Source organism: Nyctereutes procyonoides, unplaced genomic scaffold (genome assembly GCF_905146905.1).
Source record: "Nyctereutes procyonoides isolate TBG_1078 unplaced genomic scaffold, NYPRO_anot_genome, whole genome shotgun sequence".
Classification (NCBI taxonomy): Eukaryota; Metazoa; Chordata; class Mammalia; order Carnivora; family Canidae; genus Nyctereutes; species Nyctereutes procyonoides.
Genome location: NW_026575037.1, coordinates 3,070,942 through 3,087,106, shown reverse-complemented (window position 1 = coordinate 3,087,106; position 16,165 = coordinate 3,070,942). Strand labels below are relative to the sequence as shown.

General features: G+C 41.3%; 1 protein-coding gene across 1 annotated transcript in view; it reads left to right on the top strand.

Annotated features, from left to right (window-relative positions):
• The window catches only part of TNR (tenascin R), a 403,205-nt gene that overhangs the window by 362,969 nt on the left and 24,071 nt on the right, over window positions 1-16,165 (top strand). Inside the window, exons 13-18 of the mRNA XM_055319547.1 lie at window positions 337-456; window positions 1,379-1,525; window positions 4,100-4,219; window positions 6,874-7,017; window positions 7,685-7,815; window positions 8,724-8,856. Coding sequence (XP_055175522.1) covers window positions 337-456; window positions 1,379-1,525; window positions 4,100-4,219; window positions 6,874-7,017; window positions 7,685-7,815; window positions 8,724-8,856 — 795 coding nt within the window. The remainder of the gene's footprint in view (window positions 1-336; window positions 457-1,378; window positions 1,526-4,099; window positions 4,220-6,873; window positions 7,018-7,684; window positions 7,816-8,723; window positions 8,857-16,165) is intronic.

Genomic DNA, 16,165 nt, shown 5'->3' with positions numbered 1-16,165 from the left:
ATTTACTCTCAGTTCAAAACAAAACATATAAACTTAAAGGGTAAGTTCCCAACTGGCCTTCACGTAGGTAATGGTTGCTGCACAGCAAGCACAGAGCTTGCCAACTTGACTACATGTTGTTAAAATATTCCCCATGAACATGGCTTTAGTTAATACCTATGAGATTTCATGTGAAACTTCAGCCTGACCATGGCTTTAAGGAAAAAGATCAAGCACAAAGATCTTGTCTGTCTCTGGCACACCATTAGCTCTTGGTCCATATGAAACCGAGGATAGGAATTGCTTTTTCACACTGTGCTTTCTGTATTTTTCCCACAACTACCTGGGTCCTTGTAGGAATTGATCCTCCCAAAGACATCACAATTAGCAATGTGACGAAGGACTCAGTTATGGTCTCCTGGAGCCCTCCTGTTGCACCTTTTGATTACTACCGAGTATCATATCGGCCAACACAAGGTAACAAAGTTATCTGATTTATCACAAATGGATGGGATTTGGAGCTAGGTGAAGATTGCTATGGGAGAACTACATGTCCCAGAGGATATCACCCCCTACCTGCATTCTCCTCCTCTCTATGGCATGTTCCATCACAATAAAAGTGGGTTGAGGAGAAGCAGCCAAGAAATCTTGAACTCACCAACTCCTCTGACAAAAGGCTTGACTATATTCACCCAGAAAGCAGGCCCTCCATCCGCAGAGTGAACCATGGTAGCCATGGTCACCTTATCTAGGCAGTATAGTGAGAAACAAAGAACCCTAAAGAATTCTATCAGGATCCAGGGTCACATTCACTTTCCTGAGTGAGAGAAGTCCAACACTAGAATCCTGGGGAATGCCTAAAGACTCAGCTGAGACACATGGAGCCTCAGAGGGAGCCACAGTGATGGTGGTCCTATTTCTGCCACTCCAGCCAAGTTATGAGTCAGAAAAAGTTGGCCCAGACCTCCCCTGAATCCTGCCAGTTCATGCTGGTGCATGTCACACTGTTAAGAAAGTAGAGGGCCTGCCCACTTCCTGGGGGGCCAGTGGGATAGTTTTCCAGACTCCCTGTCTCTGGGCTTCATGGACCACTCTCTGCAGCCATGATCTCTAAACTGCCTTAAGAAAACTGGCTTGTTAGAAAACCACCTAACCACCTTTTTTCTTTGCTCCAAGGAACCTATAAAATGAGGGGGTGGGACAAGTATGCAAGGCCTCCTCAAGCTCCAACATTCCCAGTCTATGAACCATTTCTCTTCCTTCCCTACTGAGTGCTGGGCCTTGAACCCATCTCTGCTTCATGACAAAGTGCTACCAGAAGCTTCTATGTAGACTGTACCATGAGCTGTGTTGATGAAGGATCCACCAAACTTTAACAGTGGCTTCTGCTCTTCCTTAGTTGGACGACTGGACAGTTCAGTGGTGCCCAACACAGTGACGGAATTCACCATTACCAAACTGTATCCAGCCACTGAGTATGAAATCAGTCTCAACAGTGTACGGGGCAGGGAGGAGAGTGAGCGCATCTGTACCCTCATTCACACAGGTAGGCATGTCTCCGTGTCATGAGCCAAGTCAGGACCCTGGTTGAGGATCTGCAACAGACAAAAGAGGCAAACAGTAGAGTTGCTCTGGCTAGTACAGAGGACACTGGTTCTGGGCTCAGAAGCTCCCTTCCTGGGTGCTCCTCTGACTCACTGTGTCATGCAAAGCCCCTTACGATTTCTCTCCCCTCTGGTATTCCTCTCTAATACCGGTTGTTTAGAGAGTAGCCCTCTTCTAAGAGTCTTATTGGTTTAGGTGGAAAATGTTCATGGAATTTTCAATAGGAAAGGTGACCTTTCAAAGACACATTATGGAAGTGAATTCCAGAACAGACATCTAAATCATCTCGCCTAATTTTTTAAAAAGACTTAGCCAAGTAAATATTACTTCAGGGAAGGAAAAGGTTACTATTCCAGTAATAACCCTTGGGGTCCTGAAATTCCTCATCATGGTCAGAAGCCACCAAGTGGTTGCATTTGTTCTTGCTTTATGCTCAAAAGATGGAGGCCTTCCTTTGGAAAAAGGGGCCCCTTGGATACACCTGAGAACAGGGCTCCTGTAGCAGCTCTACTGCTTCTCCTGCTCTGGCCCCTCAGTCAGCCCACCACGCAGAGCTAGGAAAGATTAGTTATAGAAGTCACCAGAGGGGGCATCCAAAGTTTTCTGTCCCCAGACTCCAGACCTAACCTCCCAATTAAACTATCATTCCCATAGCACATGGGAAGGATCCAGCTTGCCTCATTAGGAGAACACCCAGATTTCTTGAGGCTGCTTAATTTCCTCAAAGAATAGCATTTCTTGAATGAGGAAAAGGTAACTTGGAGTTCCTCATTGTTTTTGTAGATGCTCTCATAGGCCCAGAAACATCTTTAAAGTAATAGCCAAAGAAACATGCCTTCAGAATGTTTCAAAATCTAAAAAGATTATTCTTCTAAAAAAAAAAACACCACAGAATATTTTTCATCTTCCCTAGTTTCCTTCCAGGCCTGTAACTACACATAACCCAGTCATGTTTTGGTCCAATCTTTCCTTTCCATCACATTACCTGTGACCATTAGGAAATCAAGAAATATTGACTCAAAGTGATGCCCAGTGAGTCAAAAGAAGTCCCCCTCTCACTTAACTGAAAGTCTCAGAAATTCATGGTAAAGATATTAGATGGTTTTCTCTTTGAGGGCAATAAAATGGGTTTCAAGAGCCTCCTACCCCTAAGGTAAAAGAAAGCAGCAACTTAGGTTAAAAAAAAAAAAAAAGAAACTCATTCCTTGGGTTCTTGGTTATAAACAGCAAGTATCTGTAAAGCAGATATTCAGCACTGCACCAACCCAAACCACCCTCGTTCGGGTTCAGACAGAGCTATTGTGGCAACTCCCAATAAACAGATTGCCGACAGAAATGTCTTCTTTTGTTGTTGTTTTAATGTGAGGTCTATGATTTTACAATTTGGGGAAATGAGTACTCCTTCAGGGTCTCATAGTCAATCTCTGAGAGATCATGCTAACTGTAGTCTCCCAAGACTTTTCTTCCTTGTCTATTTTCATAAGGTTCCATTTGAAGAACTTGTTAAATATACAGATTATGTATAAAATTCAGATATTAAAATCTTGAAAATATTTCAGTTGTTGCTTCCAAATAAGGAACATAGGCAAGCAATAGAACCTGCAGTTAGAGAACAGGGCCAAATTGACAGCACATCTTGGTCCCCAAAGGTAAATTACATGACCCTTAGATTGAGTTGATTCCTCAAACTATTATAATAACATCAATTTCTAAAATAAATCCTAACTTTATAGAAGAGAAGCATAGTAAGAAACAAAGACATAGAGCATGGGCAAATAAAATAAGATGAGGAAACTGGTCCCATAATGAACAAACTTTGTTCCCCCCAGTAGGCACTATTAACCTTTAGCCTAGAAGAATCCTCTTGACTTTCTAGGCCACAAAAGGGATACCTGGGACTCAGTACAAAGGGAGCTTATGAATAGCAAAGCAAGAATGCACTCATATGTGGCTTCAGAGGCAATCTAAGTCCCATTCAGTCACTCTGTAATCACTTATTGAGAACTTTGTAAGTTCCAGGTGCTGAGGATACTCTGACTTCATGGGCCTCCCACCACACTTCCTGAAGTTTGTTAACAGAAATCATTCCACAAGGCATGCTCCTTATATTTATGAAAGTACAAGGAGCCTGGGAAGCAAATTATCTCATTAACTAAAGAAATTTAACAATTCCTCTATGTTCTTAGTTTCTCCATCTAGGTTTAAATGTGTAAAACACAACAGCCATACCTTGGAATCCCCTGTAGCACATGACAGTGCTCTGCACATAAGTTAGTGAATGAATTAAAAGGAAGATCTGCGGCCAATAAGGAGAGAACTGCATACTGTGGAAAAGGAAGAAAGGGAGGAGGATGGGATCAGAAGGGAAGAAAGGAAAGAGGTCTCCACTCACTTCATTAGTTCATAGGGCACACAGCTGACGTGCATGATGGGTGAAACTATAGGAGATAGTTCACTGGGATTCCATCCTTTAGTATCTTCTACCTTTACCTGATATTCTCTGGTTCTGTTTCAGCCATGGACAACCCTGTGGATCTGACTGCTACCAACATTACTCCAACAGAAGCCCTGCTGCAGTGGAAGGCACCAGTGGGTGAAGTGGAGAACTATGTCATTATTCTCACACACTTTGCAGGTGAACACCTACAGGTCTATGCATCAGGCAGGTGGGAATGGTGGGGCCTGGGGCTGAAGACTATTATGAAATTTGGAAGAAAAAAAAGGACATTTAATCAATTTGAGGAACATAGAAATTTTCCTGCTTTACTTTCACTGTAAAGCTCTCAAGATATCCCCAAACTCTGCAAACTATATCAACTATGGAAATTCAGAAAGCTAAATCTGAAAGGTGCAAGAAGGGCATGTAAACAAAAGCAAATACAAAAACTGAGAAATAGCACTTGGAAGATAAAATTCAAAACTGAGTTGAGAGTTGCCCCCAAATGCTATGGGCAAAAAAGCACAATTTTCTAGGTATTTATATAGTGAGAAAAACACTAAAGCACCATCCTTAGAACAAATAATACATGGTGACAAAGGATCCAGAGCAAGCAAACTCCTGTTGCTTTAGTCTTGTGTACCATATCCAACCCAAAATACTGAGCAAATATGAAATCTTGAGTTTCAATGTCTTACCATGCTTGTTCACCTTCTGCTATTTGAAATTGGATAGAGTACCCCAAGGCAAAATAGTGCTGAGTAATTCAAGTATCTAGGCCTAAGGAAATTATTTCCTTGCCTAAATTGTGATCACAGAATGTAATTGTGGATTACATTCAGGAATCTAGAGAACAAAGATACCAGAAGACAAAAGATAAGCAGATGTCTTAATTTTCAAAAATGACAGAGAAAGCCAATTTTGTAAGCTGCAAAGTAAACTGATTGTTAAAGCTTGGGAAAATAAAAACCAAAACAGACTATTAAATAAATTGGGAAAAGATACCAGTATAGGTTCACTAAGAATTAGTTTTACCAAAACCACTTTATATCTTTTTTTTTTTATTGGCAAATCTGCTAGCACACTTGGATTTCAGCAAGGCATCAGAAAAACCTACTTATCACTTAGATGGAAAAATACATGATGGATCATATTTGGAATTGCACAGAATCGTAGCTGATTGAATAGCTCTCCTCAAGGAATGAATATCATGACTATGGATACATTATAACCCCTCTATTGCATGCACAATCCATTTCGACTCCTACTACCCCTCCTTGCATATGTCATGGGCCTGCATTTCTTAACTCTCACCATCATGCCTTCCCAAACCACCATGCATTTGCATGTGTTGTTTCTTCTACTGGGAAATTCTCTCCCCACTTGTCTGCCTAGACAAACCCATCTTCTAAGTCTTCGTTTCAACACTGTATCCTCTATCAAATACTCTGCAAAGCACATGGCTCCATCATAGCAATAAGCGTCCATTCAACAAAATTTTTGGAAGTCCTCCCAAGAGCCATACACCCAACAAGGCTGTAAGGATTGAGAGACAAAACACAGGGTCTTTTCTTCACAGAACTCACTTTTAGTGATGATGCGACCAGGACATTGTTACAACCCAATGTGAGCAGTGTCATGACATAAGCAATCACAAAACAGCTCCGGCCACATCCGAGAGATCACTCAATGGGGGTGAGGGTGTTGAGGGGAAGAAAGGAAGCAGATCTTAGATAAAGTGAGAGAAGGAGAATAGAAGAAAAGAAATTCTAAGACAAAAAGCAGCCTGAGTGCCTTTGTAGGATGCAAGAGAATGTGAGGATTTTTGAGGAACTGCCGTGGTTTGATATGGCCAGAGTAATGACTGCTGGCAAGATGTTGCAAATGAGGATATTCAAAAGATAGAGTCCTTATGTTTGTTCTTTCAAAGAGCTGGTTTGGATTTTTACTTGTTTGCATGCCTTCTATGTTTCTATGCACAAGAAACCTGAAACCTCAGACCCTACCTACTTGGGGGAATTTCTCAGTAAACTTTCTTAAATGCTAAATGACTCCAGAGTATTCTAAAGACACCAAGCTCTAAAGAGCTTGGCCCCGCTCTAATGAACAGTTTTATTGACAACATGAATGGATACAGAGAAGACATGTGTACCACATTTGTATGTAAAACAAAACTAAGTCAGTGATATTGTAATAGCACTGTGTGGTGAGAGACGGTAGCTATGTTTGTGGTGAACATAGCATAATGTATGGAGAAGTTGAAGCACTATGTTATGCACCTGAAACTAATGTAACACTGTGTGTCAACTCTACTTAAGTAAAAAAAAAAAAAAAAAAAAAAATTAAACTGTGATCAATAGAATTCAAATATATTTTAATAAACTCAGTGTTCCAAAACTCAATCAACAAGGCAAAATGCAGTAGAAATAAATGCAAAGCTCTGCCCATGGCTACAAAAAAAATCAACAGTTTTAGAATTGCCACATACATGTCATGGTGATTGGGGATAAATTTTCTCAACCTAGAGGAGAGAGAACTTGATTAGGGGGTGTGGTGGGAGCCAAGAGCCATGTAGACAGAAGATTCAGCTTATTCTTTTTAACCCCGGAGGCCCAAGTAGAAGTCAGGGAAAAAACAATTTGGCCTCTAAATAAGGACTATTTTCTCAATTAAGATGCAAAATGAGACGAGAAGGGATGCTTGTGTGGAATACAATGCTAAGTTAATGACCTTTAAGATATTTTTTCCAAAATTCTCTAATATTGAATCTTTATGAAATGCCATTGGATTTGGTAAGCTTCCCCAGGTTCAGTAGCCTTATTCAATTCTTATCTATGTTCTTCTGATTGCAGTTGCTGGGGAGACCATCCTGGTTGATGGCGGCAGTGAGGAATTCCAGCTTGTTGGCCTGCTTCCTAGCACCCACTATACTGTCAGCATGTATGCCGCCAGTGGGCCTCTCACCAGTGGTACCATCAGCACCAACTTCTCTACCCGTGAGTTCGTGGTTGGCTACATATCCAGCACCTGGATGCTTATGTGGATCCTAAAAATTACCAATCTCCATGTGGTTCCCTACATTATAGTCTATAGGCTTTGGACAGTGCAGCTATGAGCTGTTTGTATTTCAGTTGACTGCTGCCCAAAGGCCAGTGAAAGTGAGCTGCAGATCCCAGGTAACAGACACATTTCTGTTTCCTGCTCTCATTCTGGGCCTGGCTGACAGTAGTAGAACCAGGCCAAGAGAGCCCAGTACTGGAAATGCATCTGGCCCAGAAAAATCTGATGCACATTACAGGGCTTGATATTTGGGAGACAGTTGCTGGGTACAATCGTGGCCAGAACAGTAGACAAAGAGTAAACTCATAGACATGTAGATTTAACAAGGTCATGATTTCAGACAGAAGTCAAATTGGAAGATGTCACACCTATGTCCAGAAGCCCAGGTGAGAAAAGAGGGGAATAGTTGCAGGAATAATCATGACACTGACTCATTATCTTCTGACCCGGGAACACCCTTTCTGCTCCTGTCCAAGCCAGACCTAGGGTCAGCATGTAAGCAGCCCAGAGACCACATAGGTGGGCAAAGAGATACATGTGCCTGGAATCAAACAGAGAGGAGCTGGAGAGGCAGGCATTCCTGGCATTTTCTCCTTTTTGTAGTCCTGGACCCTCCTGCAAACCTGACAGCCAGTGAAGTCACCAGACAAAGTGCCCTGATCTCCTGGCAGCCTCCCAGAGCAGAGATTGAAAACTACATCTTAACTTACAAATCCACTGATGGAAGCCGCAAGGTGAGATTTCTCTGTAAAGGAAATTTTTCTATCAAGCAATCTGAAGGGAGAAAACTGGGTTTGCCATGATGGATACATACACGCTATTGAGGAAAGAGCCTGAGTTTGCAAGCCAGAGACTTTGGTGCTAGTCCTGGCTCGTTATGACTCTCTTTACAAGTTGAAGCAAAACACGAAACCTCTCTGAGCCTTCGTTTCTGCTCTGGATAATGGGGGTGTCTACTTCTACAACCTCATTTGCTGGTGCTGGTGCTTTCAATATGATGATACAAAGCACATTGGAAACTTCCAAGCCTTTATAAATACATAGTTTTGGGGAAAAATTTCACTAGCAGGGCCAAGCAAACATGAGCTGGATACCAAATTCAACAGTGTTTTATGCTTCTTGATAAGCATTATAAAGGCTACATCTGTATAGCCTGCAGTGAAGAGATGACAAATTTCTGTGTCATATGATCAGTTGAAACAGTACTTCTAGAGCACTGGTTGTCAAACTTCTGTTCACAATGAAATCCTTTTTTAAAAAAAGTGAAATCACATCCAGAAGCCAGATATACACAACAGATTTAAGCAGAGCTAGTCTGCTGGAGATGAAGTAGGGAGGCCTAGGATTTTGCCTCCCTGGGTCCTGAGGAATCTTGTACAGTCAGCAAATCACTGGGTTTGATAATTTACATGCCTATTTTTGTGCCAATCTGCATCTGTGAGGTAGGAGCTGCCGAAATCTCACACGGGAGCTATCCTCTCTGTATATTGGCTCAGGTCTCTCCTTGGTATGGAATGGAGAGCACACAATGGCCATGGCAATACTGACCTAGCTGGCCGTGGGCTCTGGGATTCCCTTTCCAGCTCCTCCCAGTTGTGTGCTGGTCACTCCCTTCCACCTGCCTTCCTTGCTTGTTCCACAGGAGCTGATTGTGGATGCAGAGGACACGTGGATCCGATTGGAGGGCCTGTCTGAGAGCACGGATTACACAGTGCTCCTGCAGGCAGCGCAGGACACCGCCCGGAGCAGCCTCACCTCTGCCACCTTCACCACAGGTGAGAGACTCCACCCCTGTGATGCCTTCTTCCCTGTATGATGTCTGGCTCCTCAGCACCTTCTGCTTGGGACTTGATCAGGGAGGAACCTACCAAAGAAACTCAATTGCCTCTTCTGGTGAAGGAAAATAAAGGTTTCCTCCATTCCCCCTTTCCCCCTTCCAAGGCCCTGCCAGGAAACTTCTTACTACCAAGACAACCATAGGAACCAGCAGTACAAATCCCTGGTCCACCTGGATCCACTAGATGCACCAAGTAAAGACATCAGGTTCCTGTTCAGATTTTCTACAAGTGTTTTCTCAGCAAAGTTCATGCTTCCCTCCTTCTTTCCATCCTCTGCTGCCTGTAATTAGAGAATCATTTCGTAAAAGTACCAAGAGTAAACCCTCCATATTTAAGTCTAGGGTTCTTCTCCATACACAGAACAGTTTTGCATTCCTCTGGTCTCAGCTCAGTCCTTATAACAACTGGTGAAAAGGGCCTTATTATCTCCAATTCACAGATGATGAAACAGAGTGCACGGAAATCAAATGATTTACATGGCTAGTAAGTGGCTGGGTCAAACGAAAGCCAAGGTCTTCTATTTCTAAATCCAGCTGCGCCTCCTGCCTTCCTCCAATTAATGAGCAGAAAATACCTGAAAGTGCCCATAAGGGATAAGAGTGTCCTAATGTGCATAACAGGAAATAAACTAATAGCAGGCACTGTTCTGACCGCATTACATGTACTAATTCAATCCTCATGACAGCCTATGAACTATGTTCTATGATCCCTAGCTACGGATGAGGAAATTGGGTCACACAGAGGTGCAACTTACCCAAGACCCAATAGCTCTAAAGTCAGAGAACTGGGGTTTGACTTCAGTTGATCTGGTTGTGGGGACTGTATCTGTTAACAATCCTTTCTACCACGTCCCACGGTATCTCTCTATAGCCTGTAATGTGGGACTGCCCAGGCCAGACTTTGAACTGTCTTCCCTCCCCACATTCTGGGGGTGTGGCTATGCACCCGTGTGGAGCAAGTGTAAGCATATCTCTTATCCCTAGATATATGTCTTCCTGCCACCTCAGAGTACTAGGGTGACCAGAATCCTACCCATACCCCAGAACCCATCCCCACCATCATGAGAGGGGAAGTGATGGAACATTCTCCCATCCCTACCCGGGTGCCTCTACTTGTAGACTTCTTCTAAATGGCAAAGCAGGACACTGGATCAAACGCACTAATGGTTCTTTAGGGTAGTGAGATTATGAATGAGTCCTCTTTTCCCTTCTTTTTAATATTTTCAATATCTTACAAAGCGTCTACAATGAGCAAATTAATTAGAAAAACAATTTTTAATTAAAAAACAAAAATAAGCTTTGGTCACATAACCAAACATGAATCTAAGACCTGTCTTTACCAAGTGGAACTCGGAGGACACTTGATCCCTTTATGGGGCTGAAGTCAATTACGCTCATGCTCCATGCTCTTTCACAGAGTGGCTTATCTTAGTATCAAGAGTGGCTGCCCTCTCTTGTTCAAGCCCATCTCTGCATATTCACAAGTTAAAAGGTCCTCCGTGACTCTTTTTCAAGCTACCCCCCCCCAAAGACCCATGGATTGAAGCTTTTCACTGAATTAAGAATTTCTTCCCCATAAAAAGGACACAGATGAGGGAAACATAAACAGAGCTCCCAATTTGCATATTTATTAGGTCTAAAATAATCATTTCATCCTCCAAATGCATGGGTTTCAATGCTTGCTCAGTGTAGTATGAGCTTTCAATCCCCATCCTTGTAATGCCACAGCTAATGGGTGTGAGCAGTATGATAATATGCCTGAGGTTTCTGCGGTACCTTGCAGCTGTGCCTTGCTCCAGATCCACGTGGGCTATAAAAGTATGCCAGCTTCTGTGCCTACCACTGGCCTCTCTTACATGAAACTGCCCCAGGGTGTGTAATAGTTTGGGTCTGGGATCCAAAATCCAGCTGGAGCCTCAGCAAGATCTAATAAGGAGAAGGTAAACAATTCATGGAAATCTGGAGAGGACGCCAGGGTAATGGCTTTGTTGGGTGAACAGTGCAGAGGAGCCATCAGGATGTATTTAGGTCTTTGTTTCTTTGTTTTTATGAACTCCAATTGACACTGGGCTCCTGAGGCATGACCAATACCAACCCAAAAAGGAGAAAACTGAAGAGCCCACAATCCTGTATAATGAGTGTAGTTACTGGCTGAGCTGCTCTATATAGTTTGGGGTAGCAGAGAAGGACTTGCCCCCAGTACTGTGGTACATGGCAAAGATGTGTCCATGTTTGGAAACCTTTGCAGAGTTTTACTTTAAAGCTCAAATTTAAATTTAAGTCATGTATATGTATCACACCCTGCTGGCTTTGTCTTAGAGATTTATCAGAACCCACTGAAATGACCGGTTGCAGAATGAAAAGTTTGTGGACAGAGGTAATGCATATGAAAGTACCTTGCACAAAGCCTGACAGATAGCAAATATAATAAAGGTTGGTTGAATAGAATAGTTAAATCCCAGCTATAGAGCTCGGAAGAGGGGTTTCTGGTGAAACAAAGCTGTAGAAGGAGATTTTCAACATCTATCACAGGGAGGGGACTAGCAAAGAGGTACTTCCTGCAGAGTCTGATACCCAAAGTCCCTCTAATTTGAGGTTCTCTCTGCCACCCCAAATGCAAATTTCCCCGAATAAATTACACAAAGCCTACACAGTTATTGGCATGTCAACATTAGTGAGTCTACACTGACTGTGCCATGCCCCTCCCCCACCTTTTCTACCCTGCCCTCCAACTCCCCTGCCAAAAGCTTATTTTATTAAGGAGAAAGAGAATACAAGAGTACCAGCTTCCTAAATGTGGGGATCAATGTGTTATCAATAAGGGAAAGATTGGGGTGTTTGCCTGATGAGTGGCTTGAGCCAGATGCCTTGAGGAGTCCAGGATAAGGCACCTCCAATGTACAGGGCAGGTGTTACTCATCCCAGGACTCTCCTGTCATCTCCATAGATCTCCTAAAGATCCCTCAAGATTAGGCTTCCTCTAGGGAGAGTAGTCACAGTGGCTGTGCCTTGAGCCTGATTCTGCCTCCCTGACCCTAAGCACATCCCAGCTCATCCTCTTCCTGCCTCTCTAACAGGACCCTCCCTGACACCCCCTCCCCAACGACACACACACATGGGAGCCACATAGTTCACCATGCGTGCTCCATCTGTGGGCCCCTCTTTGCCTAAAGAGAAGAAAAGGAGGAGAAAAGGGAAAAGAAGGAGAAGGAAGAGGAGGAGGAGGAAGAAGAAAAAGAGGGAAACAAAAAATGAAGAGCAGAGAATCTTTTCACTTACTTAAAAAATTGGAGTGCTGCCAGTCTGAACCCCATGAATTATTCCTGCTGAGCAAGAGGTCTGAAAACACCAGAGCATCCTATGTGACGGCAAATCAGGGCTGATGGATTTAGAAGCTAATTTCATTCTAGTAACCGGCATCCTTTAAGACTTCATTGACAGTACCTGAGCTTTCCACTTAGCAGCATCCTATTCTTAGGATGGGCTGATCTCAGCTGATCATTCTAAGCATTTTTTATGCCTTGCCTTATGGAACACAAGAGCCTAAAGCTGGGCCCCTAAGTGGCCTCCATCCACTGACAAACCTTCATCTTGCCTTGGGTGGGCCAAAGTAAGAGACTCATTTCAAGCAGATGTCTACTTAATGGTCTGGAAAACAGTTGCAATGTTTTTAAAAATAAAAGGGAAAGAGAGAACTAAAAGAAAAGAACTCACACCCACAAAACATCAAAAACTTTCTTCGATCAAGATATCTTCCCTTGCTGCTTTCCTGCCGTATAGCATAAACCCATTTCATTCTTTCCATCATGTTAATAGCTTCCTGTCCTCTTGTCTCTGGTGTTTGCACAAGACTCTGGGGGGAATTAAATACAAGTAGTATGGAAGAGAAAAAATATGGATACATTATTTATAATTTACTGTCGCCTGAAATTTCATTCAAGGTCTACTTGTCTTTCAGAGACATGAATATAAATGAGGAAACAAATATTCCCTGTAGAGCAACAGAGACTTGGTGAAATGATCTTCTGAGAGGCAGATTTCATTGTCTCCTTTAATACTATAAGAAGCAAACAAGACGCTCACTAAAGCTTGTCCTCAGAGACAGTGAACACTATAAAATAGGTTGTCTTGACCTTGAGGTTAAGCGAAGACAACCGTTTGTGGAGGTGCCCAGAGATGAGTAATGAGAAGTTTTCTTTATTGCCTTTGCTGCAGTCCTGTCCCACATCCAGGCTGAGCTGCACTCTGGGGCTCTTCACAATAACTCTGGGAGTCTACTCTAACGTAAACTTCAGTTTTTGAAGCTGTAACGATTAATAAAGATTGGCAAATCCTGGGTCCTGAGACAATAGCAGGTCATGCAAATCCACCTAATTATCAGTTGGGAATTCCAATGACCACTGTCCACTGCTTTCTACTCACTCCTATACACCACATTTCCCCCTTCTTCAAAGTAGGGAATGAAGGGGTTCTCTACTCCACTACTTAGAAACAGCTGGACTGCTAGCTTCGTTGAAATAAGCAAACCCCTCGAAGGACAGGTCCACTTTCTCCTTTGACACTCGACCATGTGGAAGGAGGCAGGGTACTAATCACCTCATTTGAACAAAACATTCCCATCCATGTCCAACAAGGATGGATGGGTGGGTATAAGAGGAGACTTCTGAATTAACCATACTGCTCAGTTTATCTCACATCACCAATGTCAATCTCCAACAAGGTCCCTCTCTGTACTTACTTATTTATTTCCTCCTACTCTCATCTCTTCTTCCGCCTTCTACATGCGACCATTCTGAGGTACTGAATCTGTGCCCTCTTATTTACATGTGTTTTTGAAAAATGTGTTCTTGAAAATTTTTTTAGTAGAAATATTTTAAATATATGTAAATGGTATTGGATTACGTAACTCATCCCGTTCTCCTATTTTCTACTCAGCACTGTTTTTAAGATCCATTCATGTTGTAAGTGCATCTAATCTTTTGCTTCCAACTGTTGCAAAATGCCACATGCTGTTCACCCATCACATTTTACCCCTCCATTCTTCCAAGATGGACATCAGAGAGTCCCCAGCCTACCACACCACAAATGTACTGCAGAGAGAATACTTTGTATTTGTCCACTTATGAATCAGTGAAGCAATACCTTTGGGATATATAACCAGAAGAGGAATGACTGGGTTATGGGTATGTGTTTACATAGTTTAACTGAGTATTGCTCTTTGGGATGGCTATTCCATTCTACACTCCCTACAACACTGCAGGAAGGCTCCTGTTTCCTAATGCCATGCACCATTCCTAATGACCTGACATGATACAGCTTTGTAACTTTTGACACTCTAATAGGCATAATCGATATTTAATTTTCTAGATGAATTTCTTTAATGACAAATTTGAGTTCAAACATCTTGTCTATGCTTGTTAGCCTTTCAGGTTGCCTTTTTCTGTAAATTGTCTGTTCATATAGTCTATCTTTCCACCAGACTTCCTGAGCTAAATAAGTACTAGCTATCATTAATTGAGCTTTAGAAGTCTTTATGTCTTTCCCCTCCCATGGGACACAAAGATACTCTTCTATATGTACTTTATTAACTTTCTGGATTTTTAAATATTTAGTCTATTTTGTATGTGGTATTAAGTTAGGATGTAGTTTTCTTTTTCTTTATATGGTGAGCCAATTTCCTCAACATTTACTAAAGAATCCATCTATTCTCCCTAGATTTGTGGTGCTTTACTGTATATTAAGTTCCCATATGTACCTGGATCTATTTCCCAACTCTGAACTCCATATTCTAGTCCATGGTCTATTTATCTATTCTTTTGCCAACACTACATTGTGTTTTCATATCTATTACTTAATATCTTAATATTAATATCTCCATAACTTTTCTTTTTCGAAGTCTACTTAGCTCTTTGGTGACCTTCATTTTTCCATAGGCATCTCAGAACAAGTTTATCAAGTTTCCCAAAGGAAATCTCAACTTGAACTTAGACTGGAATTGCAATAAATGTATAAAGTAATTTGGGGAGAACTGACATCTTTAGAATACTAAGTTATCTCTTCTAAAAGTATACAGTGTATCTTCATTGAAATCATCTTTGTCTTCTTTCATAGGACTTTACATATTTCTCTATAACCCTTATGTTCTTGGTTAATTTCTAAACGTTTTATAATTTCTTATTGTTTGGTGACTTGTATTGAATTTAAAAATTATTTTCTAGTTGGTTATTGCTGATACGGAAAAATGCTGTGGATTTTTGTATATTGATCCCATACTCAATAATCCTGCTAAGCTCTTTCATGAATTCTAATTATCTATTATTTCTTTTTAATATTTTACGTAAATATTTTATATCATTTACAAATAGTGATGGTTTTATCTATATATTTCTAATCCTTATGCCTCTAATCTCTTTATCTTTCTTTCCTTGTCACATTACCTGGGACCTAGAACTTTGTTTAGCTAAACAGGGGTATTAGGTAACCTTGACGCATTCCTGTGCTTAAGGGGAATGTTTAGTTGCAGCTTCATGTTGCATACTTTTTGCTAAGTCTTTATTTTTAGACCTCCTTCTGATGGGGGAAAAAAAGCCATTTAAGCTTACTCAAAATAAAATAAAATTTAAAATAAAATTTTAAATACACCAGGGTAATATTCACTTAGATTGAAGTTTAAAATATCTGTCACAGAATTTTCTTCTATTTGAAGCTAAAAGCTCTTGTGATAAACTTCATTGCTAAACGTTATCCAATGACTTTTTTCTGCATCAGTTGAGTTAATTATGATTTTTATCTTTTATCTTAATAATGAGATGAAGTACACTGATAGATTCTTTGATACATTTCTTTACATTTCTCAGAGAAACTTCACCTGAATGTGATTTTTTTTTTTTTGATGCACTGCTGGGTTTGATTAGCTGAAATTTTGTTCAGCCTATTTACATCTACAATCATAAGAGAAAATGACCTTTACATTTTTTCATTATATACACCCTTACTGAGTTTTGAAATTCATGTTTCACTAGCTTCGTTTAAAAGAAAAATCTGGACAGCTTTCATGCTTTTTGATGCTCTTTTTGGAATAACTTATGGCAGAACTCATCACTAAAACCACCTGTGCATATTTTGTTGTTGTTTTGGTTGTTTCTCTTTGTTTTAGGACTGTGAGGTGTTTGCTTTTACCTTATCTATCCAAGGTCTCAGTTTCTTCTTGCACCAGTTGTGATGCTTTATAACCTTCTAGGAATATA